Raw genomic sequence first — 23,524 nt, 5'->3', positions numbered from 1 at the left:
CCACCATTATTTCCCCCGCATAATCCACTATGAATAGTAACAGAGAGGGAGCTGTGCTAGTCTATATACTATCAAAACAAAGCAGTCAAGTGGCACGTTAAAGACTAGCAAAATAATTTATTTGGTGAGCTTTCGTGGGTCAGATCCACTTCTTCAGACCAAGCTGGTCTGAAGAAGTGGGTCTGTCCCACGAAAGCTCACCTAATAAATAATTTTGCTAGTCTTTAACGTGCTACTTGACTGCTTTTTGTTTTGATAATCCACTGTGTGTGTACTCCCAACATTCAGATGACATTTTTGCCTCAACTTACGTTCCTGTACTGGCCCCCCAAAATTACCATATTGAACACTGCTGACATGACTAGAGGTCCCAGATAAGCACAAGGTGGGCTGTTAACTTGAGAAGCTTTGATTTTTTTGTTTTAAGTTAGGATCAATAATACTTCACACTGAAAGTGCATCTTCCCTGCAGATTTAATTTGGGCTGTTATTGGGTATTGCCCCAATCCTCCTCCTGTACACATGGGAAACATCGTCATCCAAGTAGTGCTTAAAGCCATGCTCACCAGCTCATCTTGGATGACAAACTAATGCCAGGGTGTGGTGTTCACTTGAGCTGGTAGCCTTCAAACTTAGAAATCAGGATGTGGGTTAAATCACTCAAGCGCTGGTGGCTCCTCCGTGCCTTCCCCCCGTTCCCCTAATCTGCCCAGAAAGCAGAAAAGTTCTCCCTCAATCCAAAGAATAATAACGGACTCCACTTACTGCAGCACAGACAACAACAGGATATGACATTAGAAGTCCTAGTGACACATGAATGAATGCAACACTTGTGAGGATTCAGTAACTTTGAAAGGGGTTTTTCAGTGTAGACATGGGGTAGATTAACCAGTTGCCAATCACCTGAGTAAATTTAGCAGTGAAGACATATCCATAAAGTGCTTCCCAGCGAAGCATCTCCAACACTTTTAGACATTAAAAAAAAAAAAAATGTTCATAAGGATGGCCTCAAACTATCTGAAAATATCCCTTTAATGATTTTCCCAAAAGATACAGAGTGAGGGCTGGTCTAGTTTAAAGCTGTAAATCTACTTAAGTTACACTATTTCGGTTGGCCAAGTTACATAACTGAAGTCAACAAACTTAGACCAATGTACCATAAAACGTGGCTCCCAACACTGCACAGCATAATCTCCCAATTGACTTACCTTTTCCTTCTTGGGGAAGTGGAGGACAGACATACTGATGTGAAAGTGCTCTGCCATTGACTTAACTTGTGTTTACTAGACCTTATAAATCAACATCACTGACTGCAGTAGTGCTGACTGAGCTGCAAGTATGGACAAGCTCTGTGATAGTGGCAATAGGGGGAACAGAATCTAGTTCTCTTAACTGCCAGTGCTGCCTGCCCCATTTCAGTAGGCAATCACAGAATCATAGAACACTAGGACCGGAAGGGGCCTCGAGAGGCCATCGAGTCCAGTCCCCTGCCCCGACGGCAGGACCGACCACTATCTACACCATCCCTGATAGACATCTATCTAATCTGTTCTTAAATATCTCCAGTGAGGGAGATTCCACAACCTCCCTTGGCAACTTATTCCAGTACTTGACCACCCTGATAGTTAGGAACTTTTTCCTAATGTCCAACCTTAACTTCCCTTGCTGCAGCTTAAGTCCATTGCCTCTTGTTCTCTCCTCAGAGGCCAAGAAGAACAAGTTTTCTCCCTCCTCCTTATGACACCCTTTAAGATATCTGAAAACCGCTATCATGTCCCCCCTCAATCTTCTTTTTTCCAAGCTAAACAAGCCCAATTCTTTCAGCCTTTCTTCCTAAGTCATGTTCTCCAGACCTTTTATCATTCTAGTTGCTCTTCTCTGGACCTTCTCTAATTTGTCCACATCTTTCTTGAATTGGGGTGCCCAGAACTGGACACAATATTCCAGCTGAGGTCTAACCAGCGCAGAGTAGAGCGGTAGAATGATTTCTCGTGTCTTGTTCACAACACACCTGCTAATGCATCCCAGAATCATGTTTGCTTTTTTTGCAATAGCATCACACTGTTGACTCATATTTAACTTGTGATCTACTAGAACCCCTAGGTCCCTTTCTGCTGTACTCCTTCCTAGACAGTCTTTGCCCATTCTGTATGTGTGAAACAGATTATTCCTTCCTAAGTGCAGCACCTTACATTTATCTTTATTAAACTTCATCCTGTTTACTTCAGACCATTTCTCTAATTTATCTAGATCATTCTGAATTATGACCCTATCCTCCGAGGTAGTTGCAACCCCTCCCAGCTTGGTATCATCTGCAAACTTAATAAGCGTACTTTCTATGCCAATATCCAAATCATTAATGAAGATATTGAACAGAACTGGTCCCAAAACAGACCCCTGCGGAACCCCACTTGCTATGCTTTTCCAGCTGGATTGAGCACCATTAACAACTACTCTCTGGGTGCGATTAGCCAGCCAGTTACGCACCCACCTTATTGCAGCACGATTTAAGTTGGACTTGCCTAGTTTGTCGATAAGAATATTATGCGAGACCGTATCAAATGCTTTACTAAAGTCTAGGTATACCACATCCACTGCTTCTCCCTTATCTACGAGTCTCGTTATCGTGTCAAAAAAAGCTATCAGGTTGGTTTGACATGATTTGTTTTTTTACAAAACCATGCTGGCTGTTCCCTATCACTTTACTACCTTCCAAGTGCTTGCAGATGACTTCCTTAACTACCTGCTCCATTATCTTTCCTGGCACAGAAGTTAAGCTTACTGGACTGTAATTTCCTGGGTTGTTCTTATTCCCCTTTTTGTAGATGGGCACTATATTTGCCCTCTTCCAGTCTTCTGGAATCTCTCCTGTCTCCCATGACTTTCCAAAAATGAGAGCTAACGGCTCAGCTACCTCTTCTATCAGCTCCTTGAGGATTCTAGGATGCATTTCATCAGGCCCTGGTGACTTGCAGACATCTAATTTTTCCAAATGGTTTTTAACTTGTTCTTTTTTTATTTCAAAAACTAACTCTACCCATTTTCCACCAGCATTCACTATGTCAGGCATTCCTTCAGATTTCTTTGTGAAGACCGAAACAAAGAAGTCATTAAGCATCTCTGCCATTTCCAAGTTCCTCATTACTGTTTCTCCCTCCTCACTGAGCAATGGCCCTACCTTGTCCTTGGTCTTCCTCTTGTTTCTAATATATTTGTAAAAGGCCTTCTTGTTACCCTTTATGCCTGTAGCTAGTTGGAGCTCATTTTGTGCCTTAGCCCTTCTAATTGTACTCCTGCATTCCTGTGTTATTTGCCTATGTTCATTCTTTGTAATTTGTCCCAGTTTCCATTTTTTATAGGATTCCTTTTTTAGTTTGAGATCATGCAGGATCTCCTTGTTAAGCCAAGGCGGTCTTTGCCCATATTTACTATCTTTCCTACATAGGGGAATAGCTTGTTTTTGGGCCCTTAATAATGTCTCTTTGAAAAACTGCCAACTCTCCTCAGTTGTTTTTCCCCTCAGTTTTTCCTCCCATGGGATCTTACCTACCAGCTCTCCGAGTTTACCAAAATCTGCCTTCCTGAAATCCATCATCTCTATTTTGCTATTTTCTCTCCTACCAGTCCTTAGAATTGTGAATTCTATGATTTCATGATCACTTTCACCCAAGCAGCCTCCCACCTTTAAATTCTCGACAAAGTCCTCCTTATTTGTCAAAATCAAATCCAGAACAGTTTCTCCCCTGGTGGCTTTTTCAACTTTTTGGAATACAATACTTACTCCCTGTCCCCAGTTCAACAGTGTGGGTCTGGTTCTAGCACTAAAGTAAAGTTTTAAGAAATCTTCGTTATAACTAGCTGGCAGCAAGCTGGACAGCAGGGTTCACCAAACTGCTTACGTGCTTTGCATTGGAAGTTCGGGCTCCCCCATTTATGGTCCATCTGATAAGCACCACATTAGGTGGAATTAATGGTTGTCTTATTACAACTGATGGAACAGGTTCCGGAGAAATTCAGAAGTTTCTCCAGACCCCAAATTATTAAACACCATACACACTACTGCAGTGAAGCAAGGAAAGGGCTACACTTAAAGATCAGCAAGGCAGGAATTCCCCCATGTCATGTACAAGCATGAAATAAACAAGAAAAAGGGAAACTCGATCAGAATGAGAAGTTTGCACTAACTTTGTAAAGACACCACCTTGCCCCACACACACTGTCATTGACAGATAAGAGGGATGCATTTCTTGGGATGGGTTCAGATCCAGGGCAAAGAAGTCTTCCCCTCCCAGATTTTAGATTATGTCCATTATCTGTTGAACACAGTAGCTTTTCCTTATGGTAAAGGCAGAGTTTTCACAGTTCTTCATAATTCAAAGCAAGGCCTCAGATTCTGGGGTCATATTTGTTATCTGAGAGAGGTTCTCACCATTTGGGGAGCAACAATTCCATTTGCAAGGATACAGTCTTCACTTAAGTATGAGATTCAAACTCATGAAACAGTAAAGAAAGCTAACTGCTGCTTAACCACTAAATTGTTAGATGCAGAAGCACCCCTGTCTGTGAGCAAATGAGGAGAGATGCGAAGCCTTCTCACCTGACTGCTAGATACCCCCTGACACACATCTCCATGAACCACTTGAAAGGGGTGGCCTCCATCTTTCCTCCCATTATCATCACCATCTCATCGGTCAGCTTGATGTCTGGTTCCCAGCCCAGATTTCCACCAGGTGAGCTTTCAAACATGAAACCAAAATCTGCGCACACACACACACACAAACACATAATAAACCAGTGAATGTACTGTTCTGGTTAATAGGGAACTATCACTATAGAAGGTAAATGCTTAATTACATCCAAAGAGACCAGGAATCCATGTGGAGATTTAGATAGATATATAGTCAGCTTATCATGGCTCACTCCCTAAAGAAAGGCCAGTTATCTTCCTTGCAGGCTGAAGTTTCTCTGGGATGTCAAGCCTTATGTAGAATATATGACAATAGCCTAATTAGTGGTTGTCCCTTTCCTTAGCCATACCTGACCAGAGACTGACCATTCCTCTTCAATGCAGACTTCAACACTCTTCTATCCCTTTGTCAACTCCAAGTAGACCATGTACCGCACACCTCTTAGGACAACCTTCAAAACCTCCCAGAATCTCCAATTAGTGCAAAATTCTGCCTCTCAGAGAAATACTCGTCACCCTTCTTGTTATTGTCCCCAAAATCCCTGGTTTCTCTGCCCATGAGGATACTAATTATGCAACTGTTCCAATCCCTCTATGCTACCCGTAGTGTAACAGCTAAAAGCAGTAACTGAGAGGTGGGCCCCAGACCTCATATTATGATTGCACTCCTATCGCCCCCCTCTGACGGGTGTTTGTAGATGATTTTGGAGTGCATGACACAAAAGGAAACATGAAATTAAAATATGAGGTGTTTTACAGCTTATTCAATAAATAAGCTTCTCCTGGAAACATCAGTGAAGTTCCATAAACACAAATTCTGTGCAGAGGTTACACAGCCTCAAAAGAGGCTTATGTAATCTTACCACTGAAAGCACAAAATCTAGGATCCATCCATATTGCGAGAAAAAAAAATGAAACTTCACTAGCATAACCAAAATTAAATAACCAAGCAAGTACTTGCTCACAGCTGATTGAAATTGCAAAACTGGATTAGAAAGCAGCACACATCACCCATACTCTACTGAAATGCACACTTCTCTCACACATCAAAAAAGCTCTCTCTTTCCTTTGGATAAATCATGGAGACAAAACTGACCAATATGAATGATGTGCCCCTTTTTGTCCAGCATGATGTTGCCGTTGTGTCTGTCTTTAATCTGGAGCAGAAACAGAAGGAGGCTATAGGCAGCCATACTGCGGATGAAATTATATCGAGCCTGCACAAACAAGAAATTAGTACAAATTCAGAAGAGCAGAGCTCATCTGTGCTACATCATCCCAAGAGCAGATGTCATCTGATAAAGAATTTCTTCCATTCATGGTTACACTACTTTAAATGAATGACATTCCCCTAGTACTGCCACAGCTTCTGTGCATTGCTGAGAAGTGGATTATCTGCAACCAATGCTAGGAAAAGTATTATGGTAATTATACAATATAGTGTCACAGTATTTCTTATAGCCACAATTCTTCTAGAGAGTCAATATTTTGTTTTGTCTGGCCAGTTGGTATGTTACCTTTTGGAAAGCAAGAGTCGACTCATCCCCATATTGCCTTGTAAAGTAATCATACATTCCAAAGTCTGTCTGCCTGCCCAGCTGGTCACGGGAGGTGCAGTCAGGAATGCATTCAATAACACCACACTGAAGGGGAAGACAAACAAGACTGGAAAGCACGTTCTCAATGCACATTTCTCATGGCTGGTGGCAGCTATACAGATCCCATGGGACATATGGTTAAAAATTTGTAGAACATTGAATATATATTTTCCATTTATTCATCAAAAAGAATGTCCCGCACTTTCTACCTTTCCTATAACTATCAGTGAGGAGATTCAGGACTGCTTCCCAGAGGTACTTCTCTTTGGTGCTTTCTGGTGCTCACACAACATAATCTCAAGGGAGAGGGGGTAGGAGTGTCACAGGCAGCAAGAGCCTAATTAGACGCTTGGGGGAAGGTGATCTGGGGATAAAAATTCCCTGTTCCAGAGGAATATGGGCTGAAAGACAGAGGCCCCCTTTAATGATGCTTAATTCTATTCTACAGTCTGAATAGTTAATCCGCTACTTACCCCCGGTGCTGTGGCCACCACTCTATAGGGGAACACAAACAGGTCCAGGCCTACCAGCTGAAATATATTCTTGAAGAGATCAATGATTTGTAAAGCTAACATGTCCTGTTCAACAACAAAAGCAACAAGATCCAGCTGGTTATGAAAGTGATCTGAAGGACAACAGAGCAAACAAGCACCTCACAGAAAGTTAGCAAACATGTACTGAGTCCTGCATTCAACATATCTGTGGAGGAAAAATGGACAGAAACTGGTATTTGGATGGGCAACAAGTCAGCGTACACAGGTGCAATTCAGATAAGGCGTTTACACTGAAGAATTATCCGCTTGCCTGTGATGGATAATAAAATCCCTGGCATTCCTTGAGAAGAAGATCAGGAGTAACTCCAAAATAGCAGCCAATATTGCCCCTCTCGATTGAGAAGAGACAGGGTTGAATAACATAACATACATCACTTTGGAAGCCACTGCTGCACTACGATTCTCTTTTTTTTTTTATGCATTTTGCTGACTGGAGAGCAAGACTTGACCAGGCATTTTTGGCACTAGGTAAAGCTGTGTCTTGAACATACAAAATTTCCTTCACACCCTTTTTCCAGGATGGTGTAATGTAGCTCCTCCTCTTCACAATGTCTCGGTGAAAGCCAAATGTTGATTCCAAGAACCTCACAGAAAAATGTATCTGAGTGTCATTTTTACTCCCTTTTTAAAAAACAAGCAATGTCAACTGATTTTCAATTACTCTGAAAGCTTTGTACCTGTCTGCAGTCATCGCCCACTTTAAAGATAGCTGCCTGCCAACAGATCTTCTTACCGTCAACCCCTTCTTCTCCACTTTCATCAATGGAGTCAGAGCGACAGCGCAAACCTGCACATAGAGCATAAAGCAAAACCTGAACATGGAGCTTAATTAGCAGCCTTTAATAAATGACTTACACTTCACTCATCTACAGATCTGCATTGCAGAGTGAACTGCACTTACTAAGAGTGAATTCCTGAAGATGTTATGCTTCCTACGGTACAGGTAAAATTTAGACATATAAATCATATTCCAAAACAGCCCTCATTATCTGCCTGAGAAGCGCATGCATAAGCCAAGACCAGGAGTTAATAACCCAAGACCAGGAGTTAATAACCCTTCTGAAATGTATGATTTAATGAAGAACTGTACAGGTAAAATTCAGTTTCTGAATCATTGTACCTTATGTTAAAATTTGAGCCCTGTTTTACTGGAATGATACAATCCACCAAAAGTATGAAATTATAGTGAATCACTGACTGTTCGCTAATAAAATTAACAAATAAAAAAATTACTGACCTTCTTTTTCAAGTTCACTGACTCCACACCATTTCACTTTAAACTTAGCCAAGTATGGCGCTTTTGCAGCACTAAAAGTACACACACATACATAGGGAGGTTGAGTTTGAGGTATTTAGCCAACATAAAGTCCTAGAAAAGACCTAAATATTGTAACTAAGATCATCTGAGGAACAAGAGACTTTTGCCTCTGTATATGTAACAGACAAAAGTAGGTGAGACCAACATCTATTAGTGATTGCTACAAGCATTAAATCTACTCTTCTGACACTCTGCTTCCTTTTCCAAACCAGAAGAGCACTGTATAGCTCAAAAACGTTATCTTCCATCAGCAAAAACTGGTCCAATAAAAGATAGCACCTCACCTACTTTGTGTCTTTCATATCTTGGGACAAAGAAGGCTACAACATGATTACAAATTACCTTTGCATAGGAGTTCCAGACTTGTAGTCAATATCCAAAACAATTGCTTCTGGATTGCTGGGCAAGTAACAGCCTAGAAGTGGGGAGAAGAAAACCAGCTAATGTGACAGAGTAAAGCTCTATGGATCCAGGTAATTTAAAAATCTATACTGAAGTTAGAAATGTACACATTACTGTCTACCACCACAGGAGAGTGTATAGGCTGTAGCCCGCAGTCTGTAACGGACAAAAGATACCTTTTAGATTGGTCACCGATCATCAGAGAAAACACATTACAGTTTCAAATGTGTACAGCGGGATCTTTACCATAGCAAGGCACAGATAAAACATATTCCTCCAAAACCCCTAAAAAGAGCTGGTATGGGGAGAGCCCCTTGTAATGAACACATGGTACAGCAATAATAAATTATTTTGTTAGTCTTTAAAGTGCTACATGACTGCTTTTTTGCTTTGACAGAATACAAACTAACACGGCTACCTCTCTGTCACTGGTTCAGGAAAGGTTTCCTTTAAAACTTTTAAAAGGTTCAGAGGAAGAAAGTATGTCTGGGAGCAGCAAAGACTTTCAAAGCATAGGATATGTATAGGAGGTGTAGAAGGCATGGAAAGGTAAAGGGGCAGTGAGATGAATGTGTTTCACTCCTGAAAATGCATTTCTTCACAAGCATAGCCTGCCCATCAGCTACTAAAAACTATGTGAAACAAAGTAAAAGGTTTTTCTTTATCTTGCTCTTCAATTGCACTGCTCTCTTCACGCTCTTTGGGACAGGGCTCTTCATAACGACACTGACATGCCATGAACACTATTGATACTATACAAATATTTGTGCTGCCATGTTCATACTTAGCTTGACAAGGAACAACAATGGCAACAACAGAACAAGTCAACTCCTAGCGCCAGGCAGCAAAAATATTAAAAGAGGCAGAGACAAGACCAATCATGATGGAATTCCCGTGAATCACTCCTACAAAGTACAGTATTCACACTAAATGCAAAAGGAACATACAGTATCATTAGACCACTTCTTACCAGGCTGCACTTTCACCTCAGAGAGAGCACTCAAACAAGCTTTCTTTCTTTCATCTCCTTTAGGGAATGGCCTGGGAAGAAAGACAATTTATTTTACTTACCGAAGTCTGTTTCACATTTAAACCACAAAAAAAAAAAAAAAAAGTTTCTTCTTAGAATAACAGCAATCTCTTACTGCACTGCTGCAGTTCTAAACACATTAATTCAGTATAGAGTCTGAACCTTTTCCTATAATAATAATAATAATAATAATAACGATGATGATGAAGAAAATCTTTGCTTTTTGGAAAAAAAACTCTTTCCTAACTTCTGTGCAGAACACTGGATAGGAAAGGTAGTCGTATACTGCATAGTAGCTGACAACAGGCCTCTTACCCTTCCATCCCCAGTTGAAAGGCCATCTGGAGTGTAATTTTATTTCCAAGTGTGTATGGGCAGGTGAAAGTAGCACTTTAGCAATCTGATGACAAATGCATTGCGTGTTTTCCAAGCATAGGATATAAAACAGATCCTTAACTGGCTGAGCTACATGCCCATAATAAATGATTGCAAGAGGAACAGTTTCTTATACAAGCAGGCTCCACATCCGTTTCAGATGCAGCCAGGAAATCCTTGGATTCAAAGCTCTGCAGCCCTTCTCATTGGTACAGTATGAGAAACAAACAAAGTGTGTGCCATTATAAATGGTCTTTCACTAGCTATCATAGGAAAAAAGCTTAACAGAACAACATAACATGATTAATGTGAAGCTACCTAGACAAAATAGGAAATCTACCTCTCTGCCAAACAATATATACACTTTAAACTAAGATTGTTGAGTTCTCAATCCTGGCTCCCATTCAGCAACACATTAAAACACTTAAAAGCCATTCTCTCTGATTAAACAATGAACCTATCAGCTCCAGAATTCTGCTCAGCCAAGCATGATCATGAGGATGGTTTGAAGCACGAAGCGTAATAAGGCATAACATGGACAAAACTGGAGGGGATATACTGAGCCACTGCTGAGTTACCTTATCCCATGAGAAACATTTCATCCCCTTCTGCAGAACCTGAGTTCAGATACTGCTGCACACCCAAGGTGACAAAACATTTCTGAACATCCCAGGAGCTTCCACAATCCCTCGACCTCAGCTATAGGGTAAACATTTAAGTACTGCAACAGGGAAAAGGTGAAGGATGTGAAAATATTACATAAGTCCTTCTTCACTGGAATTGTGGTTGTAGGGTGAAAGAAGAGGAGAGAAAGTTACGGGTTGGAAGAGTTACATAAAAAAATTGAATGCCATCATTTAAAAAAAATACAATCAAACTTCTATTTATCTTTCAGAGGAAGATAAGAAGAATGACTCTATAGAAACAAGATTTATATAATAGATGATATATTGAAAAAGAGGACCTCAGGTAAAATGATACATTGCTATGATTGTTCATAGAAATTACACATAGTAAACAGCTGAACAGTTTGAGATGCAACACCTAGTATAAAAGGTGACACAAACGGGTTTAGCAGCAAAATCCCCCCCACACCCCCCAAAAAATAGAAAAAGTTGGTAACAACAGAACTGAATCCAAGGTTTTGAAATATTTAATTCTCCACTGTAGTTATTTTGCTTATTGTGCAAAATCTTAATTTGAGCAGCAGGAGGCCTTGAACAGTTTGAGTAATGAAAGTTGTTTTTCTTGGTCTGGATGTTACACAAAAGATTAAGATAAATAACTGATGTGATGGCTCTTTCCTTGCCCAAGGAATTAACAAAGGCTTGGTCTACATACAATTTTTGTACCCATTTAAGTATTTTGGTTGTGGAGGATGAGTTCATACTAATATAGATGAAGCATTAATTAGTGTGATTATACAGATATAATTTTTTTTAATCTGTAAATTAAATGTTGTTCTTAGAGATGCGTTATGCAGATGTACATTCCTCTGAAGAGTAACAAAGAGGAAGCTGTGCTTGTCTATACACTATCAAAACAAAAAGCAGTCAAGTAGCACTTTAAAGACTAGCAAAATGGTTTTGGGTCTGTCCCACAAAAGCTCACCTAATAAACCATTTTGCTAGTCTTTAAAGTGCTACTTGACTGCTTTTTGTTTTGATTCCTCTGAACGTATATGTGTGCCCAGTGCACTCATGTAAATCAAATGTAGAAGTGACTACCACCAAAAACACTGTCTTCATAGATAATGAAGATAAAAAGCTTGTCACCATAAGTTCAGAGGAGGAACTTAAATGTTAGGACAGCCCTAGACTAAGACCCCAGCTAGGTCCAGGATCAGCCACAAGAGGGTAAGTGTTGAGTAAACGTTTCAAGTATCAGAAAACCAGAGAGTGAGACACAAAGGAAAATCCTAGCAGATGTACTACAGGTATGGCAGCCAGGTGAACTCCCTCAAAACTAACAGAAAGGCCTGAAAATATTATGTGCAACTAATAATTCAACATGTCTAACTTCTGGGTGAAGAAGAAGTCAGTGTTGAGATCGTGCCCAAATTAAAAATCTCTTCCACTTAGTTGTACAAGGGGCTCTAGTGGATTCTTCTGTGGTCTTCACCTAGATGGCCTGAATGTCTTGGAAGCATTATTTCTCATGACTATTTAACCAGAGATCACCCACATGGCAGCATGAAGAGATTGGAGGGTGGGATAAAGAGATCTGCGCTAGGGTTCTGAAAGAAGAGGAAAAAAAAAATATCAATGACCAGATGGAGAGGTGATGTGCTGTTTTGACTGTGCCACTGGCATGAAAATTAAACTTGAACTTGATTTGCCTTTTTTGAGCTTCCAGAGTACCCTTGGAATGAGAGGAACTAGGAGGAAACCATGTAGAAATTGACTGGATCCAGGGAGAAGGAAAACATCTGTAGTGGAGTCCAGGCTACAGCCCATCCTGTGGCAAAATCTCCTGCATCTGATGTTTGGGTTGGTTGTGAACAAGCCTATTGCCGAGTACTCGCAGTGGAAAACCTATTCATGTTGGCCTGTGAAATCCAGGCTGAGTGAATCCTCGGTTGTTTCTCTCACTCCTAGAACAACTCCAGTGAGAACAGTAACAGAGAGGTAGCCATGTTAGTCTATACTCCAACAAAACAAAGCAACAGAAATGTAGCATTTTAAAGACTAACAAAATGATCTATTCGGTGATGAGCTTTTGTGGAACAGACCCACTTCATCAGAGCAATTTCATTTCCAATGCAGACTGACATTTATAAGTACAGAGGATAAAAAAAATTGCTATAAAATCTGGAAATCAAATAGAATTGTGCGGGGTGGAGGGAGGATGTTAATTGTCCTATGTGAGATAATTACGAGCATCAAAGGAAGGGAAGCAGTCCTTGTAATGCATGAGGTAGTTGATGTCTCTGTTCATACCACGTGTTAAATGTGTCAAATTTCAACATGAACACCAATTCACAATTTTTTAGCTCTAATCTGTTTTCAAATTCTTTATGCTCTAGGACACAAATTCTCAGGTCTTTAACAGAATGGGCCCACTCCACTGAAGCGTCGACTGACCGGCTTATGTGCATTGAGTTTCTTGATGTCTGCTCTGTGTCCATTTATTCTTTGATGAAGGTTTTGCCCGGTCTGTCCAATGTACATAGTGGCAGGGCATTGTTGGCACATAATGGCATATATAACGTTGCTGGAACATTATTTTGATCCTCAGTACTTATAAATGTCAGTCTGTATTGGAAATGAGATTGATCTGATGAAGTGTGTCTGTCTCACAAAAGCTCATCACCGAATAAAACTTCAGGGAGATGCAGTTTCTCATGCTTAGGATTCCCTCATCCAACTAAGATGATCTTGCACTTTTCTGCGTATTCAGATAAAACAGGGCAATGTTGTCTGATGTACTGTGTTCCAGTACACGTAAAGTGAAAAACTTCCGGGGGTGATCAATGAAGCAGACTAAGGTTGCCAACCCTGACCGCAGCTATAGCTGGTTCTAGGGACAGAGACTAAACTCTTTCGCTTACATTTTGTGGATCTAACCAGCAATCCAGATTCTGAAGCACTCAAGCAGGTACACAAATTCGCATGTTCAGAGGGTGACTAGATGCAGGGCCTTGTTAGGACTGCAGATAGCAATGGTGAAATCTTGGCATGTGGTGTTATCTAGTCGCACAAAGCCACGTGGCCCAGGAACTGTAGGCAGGCACATGTGGATGCTGTTGGGTTGATCTTGAGGCTTTCAAGAAAGGCTACAGATCAAAGCCTTACTCGAGGAAGGTAAGCCATGGGGGTTGTGACATCAAGGTCTGTGCCTATGAAGACTATGTACTGCACTGATTGTAACTAAAGACCCTGAAGGAATACAGGTTTCCTCTTAGACTCCAAAATGTAGATTTCTTCAGAATAGTGAGGAGTGATCCTCGTCGGGGTTCACTGTGGTCTGGATATGAGTAACACACAGGGATTCAATGAAACTAAGGGTCAAGGTGACTGGAATGCCAATGAAGTCATTGATGCTAGCATCATGAGTCTGAGAGACCATGAAGTTTTCAAAGTAGTCAGGGATAATAACGCATCACTGTACTGGTGATGTTAAGTGTGCCAGCAGCGCTCAGGGTGTCAGCCATACAGATGACACCAACTGTACTGCCAGTAACTAAGGCACTTGAAGTAGAACTGACTGTGGCAAAGGGGAGTCCAGTAGGGGGGGACTCAAAAGACCCCTTGCTGACAGGAAAGGTCTGCAGAGCAGGAGAGATCAAACCACCTAAGCGTTTTTCCAGCAGTGCTGAGATAGACAGGATAGGTAGCAATTATGAAAAGGAACCTAGCCATGGTGAAGACATCAGTTTCTACAGTCAATGGTGCTGCCTCAGACAGAGGCAGTGGTTGTCTAGATTAGTGGTGGTGTGAACCAGTGCCAGAGTACTTATTAATGTCTTCTAGGAGAAGATTCAGACTTCAGTGAAGCTAATGGTGAGCGCAAAGACTGACATTTCCAATCAGACTTGTACGTTGAATCATGGGCAACGGGGGGAGCACTCCTCACAGATTCTGAATTCACTACATTGCTTTCAAGCCTAGTTCTGATGCCCACTGGGTGCATTGCCTTTTTCACAAAAAGTGGACTTTACGACAGAACACCCTTTTTTGGGGAGGGGGGTGCTGGGTGGAGAGCCGGTGGTGAAGGAGGTGCAAATGGGGCATCTCTCTCTCACAAGGCCCTCAACAACTCTTGTGCCTACACGCCAGAGAGAAAACAGGCCTGCACACTGCTAGAAACCTGGGGATTTTGTTTTTTGTAATGAATTCCATAAGGGGCCTATATGAAACACTATAACTGAACCATCTCTAACTAGGTACACTATAGGAACTTTGAAAAACTGGCTAACTGAAGCAAATGCTGTTAGAAGCCCCAGTTCTCACTGCAGGTGGCGAGAAAGAACTGAGAGGCAGGAAGAGAACACCTTCCTTTTATATCATGGCCTGAGAAGATGAGGAAAGGTCTTATGCACCACCTTCTGGCAAAAAGTCCCCTAACTCTAACGCACTGGCCATAGATACACGTAAGCAAGTTCAGGTTGGTCTACACAGGTAATTTTACGAGCATAGTTATAGTAATAGAACTATAATGGGTATACCTCCCCTTACGGGCAGCTGTTCCACAATAAAAGAACACTTTTTTCTGGTTTTGTTTGTACCTCTTTCAAAGCGATAGGTAAAATGTCTGCATAATTACATTCCTCATTTGTTTACACACTTACAACAACTGAAGGTGCAAATCAGGTAACTGGGCACATAATTATACTTAAGCATGTACATTATCCAATTCGCACATGGCAAAGGTCAGTGGAAATAAGTCATGCAGTTACACACTTACACAATAATCTAGAAGTCAAGTACCTGAAAGTCTCTCTTTAGCCTATGAAGCTAAATGGTGCAGTAATGGTTCCATAAACAGCTTTTCATCTCTGGAGACCAGAGTCCAGTACTTAAGAATCAAATCATGCTAGGTCCCATCTTCTTCCACATTTGTGCCCTATAGAACCCCTCCCTCCTCCCAATCCATCACACTATTTGAACTCTTTGCTGAAGGGGTGCCTGGAACAGAGTAGAAGATGGAAACAGTTGCAAAATGCCTACCTGCTTAAAGCTCGTGCTATTAAGATATTTTCTCACAGCTTTAAAATGCTAAAAATGAGTGGGGCAGTCACTCAGGCACCAAGACTTTCAGGAGCTAAGATGCAGATGGTCCCCTTTAAATCTCATCCGAACATATCCAACAACATTACAGCATACCAACAAATCCCCTAATGTCTGGTGACTCCTGTGACAGCTGTGCCACTTGGCCTGATCTTCCTGTGTTAAGACATGCTAATGTTAATTAACAATTAGCAAGATTTCATTTTAAAAAGCGAAAACCAATTTGGTTTAAAGGGAAGATATTCTACACTGCTTTCAGCTATTTTCTACCTCAGAGAAGATTTTAAATGTGTAACCAAAGCACATGCTTGGCTTATGAACTTGTGTGCTAACCCACTGCCATCCTCTGGCAACCTTCAAAACTGATCTGCTATGTACTTCCACTGAACTGCCTTCCTATTGCTACTCTTAGTTTCCAAAACCCCGTGAACAGACGTTTCACATTCATTAAGTGATAACAAAATCTAGCAAGACACATCACTATCTATATCCATTAAAGCTGGTCGGCTGATCCAGAAAAAGTGGATTATTATGGCACTTTGTGACTGAAAACTCCGCTATGTAGACAGGATCAAGTTTCTATTACAGTACAAACAGAAATGACTTCAGGAAGAAAGAGAAATTTTGACAGAGCCTTTACTAAAACGGAGTGTGTATCATTTACTGGCGCTCTATAGCTCTTTACATCCAAAACAAAAGGTTTCCAGCAAGTTGTAATTTGCAGAAAATAATGGAAAACCCTGATATACCTCTACAGGGCACTAATGCTTTGCCTGGGGGAAGCAAGCTCTGCTAACTTTCCAGGAGAAAGCTTCTAACCTAGCCAAATGTCCATTCTAATGAGGCAGGCAACACCAACTAGGTCTGTATGACTTGTTCTACAGGCACAAAAGCATCGGTTGTGTTAGTATTTTCATTCTTGCCTAGTTGCACTTTCCTACAGGACATCATTCCACCAACACTGAACTCCCCATGCTTGCTTGCAAAACAAAAGATAAATCAGATTAATTTAAAACCAAAGTTAAATCTATCACCATATCTTTGCAGTTTGGACCATAATGCATATTTCAGATAGTTGGGGGTTATTAGAAAAATTACTGCTCACTTGTAGCATTCCCATGTCTGGCCAGATCCAAATCAACAGAAATACAAAGCAAATTTTTTTTTTCCTTATTTACTAGCACAGAGCCACAATCTGCTGGAAAAAAATTATTTAACTTTGGATACTTCTGAATTTTTAAATTTAAAAACAAACCCTCTTTCTAGAGATTCATAGGCTCAGATCTCACCCAAAACAAAGTCCTCAATTCAGGACTACATTTATTAGCAGAATGGGGAGCTATGCAACAATTCCATCTCCTCAGCTCCCACACTTACTTGATGATGGCTGAAACATTGGTAATTTTATTAAAGAAATCAAATTCCCGTTGGTAGAACTCCTTGGCTGGTCCAGATAATGAACTTGTTATCTCTTCCACTAGCTGCTCCAATAATTCCCCAATGTCAGCTGCGTGCATAACCAAAAGAAACAAGCATGAGTGAAACCTTGAATCCCTACCCACAGAGAGCCTTAACAAACAAGAGGGAAAAGGGGAGATTTTCCTTTCAGTCACAAAACACAGGCATGCATGGACCTACTTCGCTGAATTCCACAAGGAAAAACCCTTCAATAAATGGATCTTATCTGCTGCACAAGTAAAAGATTCAAAACGCCTGAGGAAAAGATGATGGCGGGTGAGAGTGGGGGGGAGGGGATTTCATCTGTGACGCTGGGAATAAAAGACACATTCAAGCTAACAGGCCCAAGCATGCAGTACTCACGATCTTTCTGGTGTCCCTCTTCATCCATGAAGATATTAGTTTTCATGTTCCAGATAAACTGGTGAGCCAAAAGCTGGGATTTGGCAGCTGCCCACAGGATGTATTCCCTCACATAGCCCATCTGCAACAGCACAAATTCAGGTCACCCAAAAGCCTAGTGCCACAGCTCACTCCCATCAACATCTGAACATATTTCGAGACTGGAAAGAGGACAATGGTGATATCTTTGAGTGCTTCCCCAGGAACATAAGCGTGGCACCATGATCTGGTGCACAGGGCAATGCACTAGGAGTCAGAAGGCCTAGATTCTACTGTCGGCTCTGTCGCTAACTTGTTTTTGGAAGAGTCATTTCAATCTCTGTGCCTGTTTCCCTCTTCCATGTTTGTTTTTCGTGTTCAGATTTTAAGCTCTGGACTACAGAGGTATCTTCTATTTTGTTGAAAAGAATATAATGGGCACCTGAACTTGTTTGGTGTCTCTAGTGGTCAGGGTATTATAAATACTACTACTACTAATACAGTCTGTTCCACATGGGAGTATGGCAGACCCCCAACTTATGCGACGGTTGTGTTCTTGGCAACCCTGTGTAAGTTGAATTTTTGGGTAACTTGGGAGTTACCCTTGAGCGGTGGGGAGCCAGGAGCCAGGCTACTGCCTGGCTCCTGGCTCTCCTCTGCTGGCAGGACCTGGGAGCCAGGCTGCCACTTGGTTCCCAGCTCCCTGCCACTTCCAGGGACCAGGAAACCGCTCCTGTCAGGGGTGGCAGCCAAGAGTCAGACTGCCACCCTGACAGGAGCAGTTTCCCCCTCCTGTCAGGGACGGCAGCCTGACTCCGAGCTGCTGCCCCAACAGGAGTGGCTGCTGCCCCTGACAGGAGCAGGAAACCACTCCTTCCAGGGGGCAGCAGTCGCATGCATGTATCTTGGGGGTTTACTGTACAGAAATTTCTGAACAGATGTCTGTGCTTTCTAGGAATAGGTTAAGATGTTCACAGTCACACAGCTCCTTTTACAGTGCTTTCTGTGGTTTGAGGATTATGACATCAGGGAGCAAGATTTCCTGATATGATGCTTTAATCCAATGCACAGCACAATCAATGACAGTAGGACATTTGAACACACTGACACTAACAATGTGGAGAACCACTACACATTGTTATCTATGCTATTAATTTAAGCACGCTGCATGGACCAGAATAAAAATAGCTTGTGTGTGGATGGGAAAGCTTGCATGGAGCCAATGAGAGTTTTACCACAAGCTCCAACATGAACAGGCTATAACCTATATCCAGGCTATATCCATCTATATATCACTTTGCAATACAGAGGAAGGACTACTTTTCAACCTCTAGTTTTTTTTCTGCTATTAGTCATATCTATTGTAGGCATACAGAAAGCTTGCTTACGCAACTCCTTAAACTGAGGGGTTCATGACACAAAGAACCTCACATCTACTGAAAGCTACTTTTAAGTTTAATATATGTGGGCTACGCTGATCAAACAGGTGCCTCTGAAACACATCCGTCTTTAAAAAAAGATCTACTAGATATGATGCAGTATCATTTAAGTCTAAATAGTGGCTATTCTGCTTCTTTTAATTCAGAGATAATAAAAAGTCTTTTGAAAATGTTCTCAACAAAATGCCTGGATCATGCAGTAGTTATAAGCTCTCACCTTATCGTAGCGAAGGGCTTGCACAATCTGTGGAATGTAGAATAAAATAGCATCCTAAAAAAAAAAAGGAAAAACAGAGAAAAAAATGTTTCACCAATGTCAGGGGAAAGGTGTTTTATTTCTTTTAAAGAGGCCTGGGCATCACAAATTTCATTCTTCATTCAGCTGAACGTGCATGCCGATTACCCTCTGCCCACCCAGGTGTGGCAGAAATGCCATTAACAGGGCTGATGAAGACTTAGTATGTTTCAGATCTTCACAACTATTCTGACAATTATTCAAAAACCCCAGTTTTACACAGCTCCAGAAACAATACCTGTCACTGAAGGAAAGTGATTTTACTCATAGGAGCAGTTTGAGACACATGCAGTCTTTAAAAAACAGACCAAGTATGCCAGCACAGAACAACTGACAGAAAGCACAATTCAAAACACCAGAGCCAAAATCATATGGGTTATATGCAAGTATTTCTGGCTGCAGCTTCAACTACTTTATCCTCCCAATATCATTTTGGTTCATCACACTAATGAAATTAAGACATGTGGGTATAAAATCCCCAAGTCCTTACTGAACATGAGTATGTTTTCTCTAGATCTCTCCTGCAACATAGTCTCTTACCGGAGGGAACGACCGCAGGACTTTAACTCCATACTGAGCTGTTAGAGGATGAGGTGGGTACATACTTGAAAAATACGAAAGGCCAGTAGGTGGATCTGTTGGTGCCCAGCACAGAACATGGCTGAGCTCAGGGGCATCTGCATCAATTGTGTGCCACGTAACCAGGTACTGTAAGCAGGAAAAGGAGCAGGATGAACTTACAGGCCCAAAGTTATTTCTGGTGCAGCACATACCAGTGATAAATTTGACTCACAATTACAAAACCACAATCTAGTCTGCTACAACACAGAAATAAGTGATTCCTGAATCGATTTTTGCTAATTAAGTGTTCTGTATCTTTAGGTGCTATATGAAAGAGAATAAGGTGTTCTATTTTCAGACAAAAGCCTGGTACAGGTCGTACCTTTGAAATCCACGAGTCTTCCATCTGGAAACACCATGGATGTTGCAGGACCAGAGAACCCCAGTAGCTGGGAGGAAAGACAAGCTGGGAGAATGGCAACTGGTGGGAGCTCCAGCTGGGTCAAGTGACAGGGCAGTCAGCAGCAGCTGGAAAGCTGTGGCCTGGGAGCAGTGGCTCAGCAAGGAAGCCAGAAGTAGGGATATGCAGCCAGGGGGCAAGCAGTCCCCCAGCCAGGGAAAGCAGAAGCAAGTGGCTCCCCAAACAGAGCCAGGGAAGCAGAAGTGGGTGGTTTCCCAGACAGGGTCACGGCTGGGAAGGCAGGTGACCCATGGCCAAGAAGCTGTAGGGACTGGAACACAGCAAGCAACAGGAAGAAGGGGAGCCCATAAGTGGGGACAGCAAGCCAGAGAGGGGATCATTGACCTTCACTGATCTGGCAAAATCCCAGTACAGGACCACTCAGGTTGCGAGAATGATGGACCAATGACGTCAAACCTGCATCATTTAACTCTCAGGCTGAAAAATCGCCAGATGCAGTAATCTACGTTGGGGAACATACTTTGTAAACAAGATGTGAGCACAACAAAACCTAAGGAAACAATCTTGTTTCTGTAACCCTCATCTTCTCATTCAGTTTCCTTACCTATGACTCTCACTTGCTGAGTCACATTTAAAGTTACTATGTAAATTTTCCACAGTAAAGGCTATGTGCTCTTGCTTGTCTGTGCAGCTCTTAGCAGAGTTTGGGCAACGTGATAATCTAAACTATTGTTACAATTAATTACCTTTATTGCTTCAGGTACATCACTAACAGCTCCTGGGTCTAACCGAACCAGGCGGGTCACTTCTGTTCCAATAGCTTCAGTGTTCTTAAATCTAAGTGTAATCAGGAATGCGGATGTGTTAGCAGATCACAGTGAGCTTCTAGTCTCACTTCATGTAGACGGAACAGTTAAAAATAGGATCAGATGCTTTATTAACAGAAATACACCATGTGACATCCATACACAATAAGGAACATACATAGTGGCAAACCTACAAGTTAGCCAGAAATAGCTAACCTCATTCTGTTAGGATATGCCGACACTACAGTGCTCTGTTAAAAGAAGTTATTGTTGTAAGAGATCTTCTGACAAAAGTTCTGTCCATAAATTGCGGCTACACACAAAAGTGAATCGCTCTGTTGATCCACTCTGTCAACAGAGAGCGGCTGGACTGCCCAGCTGTTCTCTCGACAGAATGGCAAACCAGAAGAACAGCAGACAGGGCTGCCCAGTGACCCAGAAGCCCTGTCTGTTGACAGAGGGTCTCCTGGAGTGTCCACACAGCCTTTTTGGTGACAGATTGCATTGAGAAAGGCATTCTGCTTCATGGGGGAGAGGCAGAAGGCTGTCGACAAAAGTGCCAACAGCATGTCAACAGAATGCATTTTTAGTGTGGACACTCCACAAGTTTTGCCAACAAAAAACTTGGGTTTTGGTGACAAAACTCTCTAGTGTAGATGTAACTTTAGTGTTTGCCTTCATAATACTCACTGCTGCCACCTGTCACAAACTTCCTGGATACAGAATTCTCCGTGGGACTCTATGGAAACCTATCTCCACAATTCTGCTTATGCTGGAAGAGGCAAAGTTCTTCCTTCTTCTTTGGGGGCTAAGCAAGCTACTCCTGTTGTCTGACTTGTTTTAAAGTTCCAACCAATTGATGCCAAAAATACACTTTTCAAAGAGGCTTATACAGTAAATTCTTTCATATCCAGCATTCTATCATCCAGAACCCTCAGATAACCGACATTTTAACCTTAAATATATTTTAGTTACATTTTCCTTAAGTACACTATAGTGAAAGTATATACAAATAAATACAGAAAATATAGTATAACTTTACAGTGGACCATACTACTGCTGTTGGTAAATAAAGTACTCTGCATACATTTTTTATTAGTTTCTTAATACCTAATCTTGTTTTTCTTTAGTGTTATGCACTGCTAGGCATACCTCTCTATTATCTGGAATATTTGAATATCTGGCAACCTCCCAGTCCCGGAGGTGCTAGATATGAAAGTTTATTGTAACACAGTTTTAACCCCACGCCCCCTGGCCACTGAAACAATGTGAAGTTGTTTGAACATCATTCCAACTAAACCATTACATCAGGGCTTTATGGTAAAAGAATTGAACTCGGGCTCCATTAAAGCTTTCTAATTACTCATGAAATGGGTGAGCTTCTTCAGCAGTCTGGTTCATTTTGTTTAATGGTCTCAGCCAGCAGTACAGAGATGCATGAGGTGTAAAGAGATGGTAAATTTGATGCTTGGGTATTCACTATGCGGAGGGAATTACAGTAAACTTGTTAAACCAGTATTTGAGTAACCAGCACTCTCAAATAACTGGCATAACTCAGAGCCAAGTAGTCTGGTCAGGAGACAGCGGGCGGGAGCCAGCTGTACTCACACAATCCTCTGTTCTCTCTGTTCCTGTCTCCCAGCACAGCAGCTGCTTCCGGCGCAGGCTCAACATCTCGCTGCCTGCTCTTAAAGGGGAAAGGTGATGGCGGGGGAGCGCACTCCTGAGCCACATGCAGTTCTCCCCAGCAGCGTCACACCACTCCCCCAGAGCCGTATGCAGCTCCCTCCCCCATGATGCCGTCCCGCATCTTCCTCCCCGCCCCCTGGAGCCAGGACACAATTCCCCTTGCAGTGCCACCTCACCTCTCCCTCCCTCCCCAGAGCTGGACGCAGCCTTCCCCATGGTGCCTCTTTCCCTCTCCTCCCCTACTTCCCCCCATGGGGGGGCTTTGCAGAACCCTGAGTGTGAGAGATGGCAGCTGTAAACCTGTCTTGTCCTGCCCAGGCTCATGCCTCAGCCCACAGCCAGCCTACAACCGAGAACATGAGCAATGCTCCACCCCACCGCGCTCCTTGGAGCTCCTCTGCGCTCCTATCCAGCGTGAGTACTGAACTCTGTATTATACAGAATATTTGACTGTCTGTCCAGCAACCCCCTGGACCCATGCATGCCAGATATCGAAGAATTTAGCATATGTTGGTTCTGTGTTTTGAGCTACATTTCACCTGGTAGGCAGTTGCACAGCAAGATGAGGGGAAATGCTCCATGCTAGATTCACGTTATCTTTCCACTGTTTCTCACTTAGAGTGATGTACTTAGATCTCCAGTTTGCCACCGTGTTCTCTGCAGTTTGATCCAACTCCAGTTCAGGGGAGGAGAGTGGATTGTACCAGGTGATCAAACGTTCAATCTCAGTAGCCTGAGGGCAACAGAAAAATAAGCTGCTTTCCAGGCATAGATAAAATAA

The 23,524-nt window shown here is 42.1% G+C and overlaps 1 protein-coding gene across 1 annotated transcript in view; it reads right to left on the bottom strand.

Moving 5' to 3' along the window:
• Positions 1-23,524, bottom strand: part of PI4KA (phosphatidylinositol 4-kinase alpha) — a 111,204-nt gene that overhangs the window by 5,320 nt on the left and 82,360 nt on the right. Inside the window, exons 39-52 of the mRNA XM_075012485.1 lie at positions 23,283-23,476; positions 20,995-21,085; positions 19,807-19,974; positions 19,189-19,242; positions 17,515-17,635; positions 17,071-17,200; positions 9,530-9,600; positions 8,500-8,572; positions 8,077-8,147; positions 7,517-7,626; positions 6,759-6,863; positions 6,205-6,330; positions 5,784-5,904; positions 4,598-4,757 (exon numbers count right to left, since the gene is read on the bottom strand). Coding sequence (XP_074868586.1) covers positions 4,598-4,757; positions 5,784-5,904; positions 6,205-6,330; positions 6,759-6,863; positions 7,517-7,626; positions 8,077-8,147; positions 8,500-8,572; positions 9,530-9,600; positions 17,071-17,200; positions 17,515-17,635; positions 19,189-19,242; positions 19,807-19,974; positions 20,995-21,085; positions 23,283-23,476 — 1,595 coding nt within the window. The remainder of the gene's footprint in view (positions 1-4,597; positions 4,758-5,783; positions 5,905-6,204; positions 6,331-6,758; positions 6,864-7,516; positions 7,627-8,076; positions 8,148-8,499; positions 8,573-9,529; positions 9,601-17,070; positions 17,201-17,514; positions 17,636-19,188; positions 19,243-19,806; positions 19,975-20,994; positions 21,086-23,282; positions 23,477-23,524) is intronic.

This window comes from Carettochelys insculpta, chromosome 18, assembly GCF_033958435.1.
Source record: "Carettochelys insculpta isolate YL-2023 chromosome 18, ASM3395843v1, whole genome shotgun sequence".
NCBI classification, from domain to species: domain Eukaryota; kingdom Metazoa; phylum Chordata; order Testudines; family Carettochelyidae; genus Carettochelys; species Carettochelys insculpta.
The sequence above is the reverse complement of the archived record's forward strand: the minus strand, read 5'-3'. Positions and strand labels throughout refer to the sequence as shown.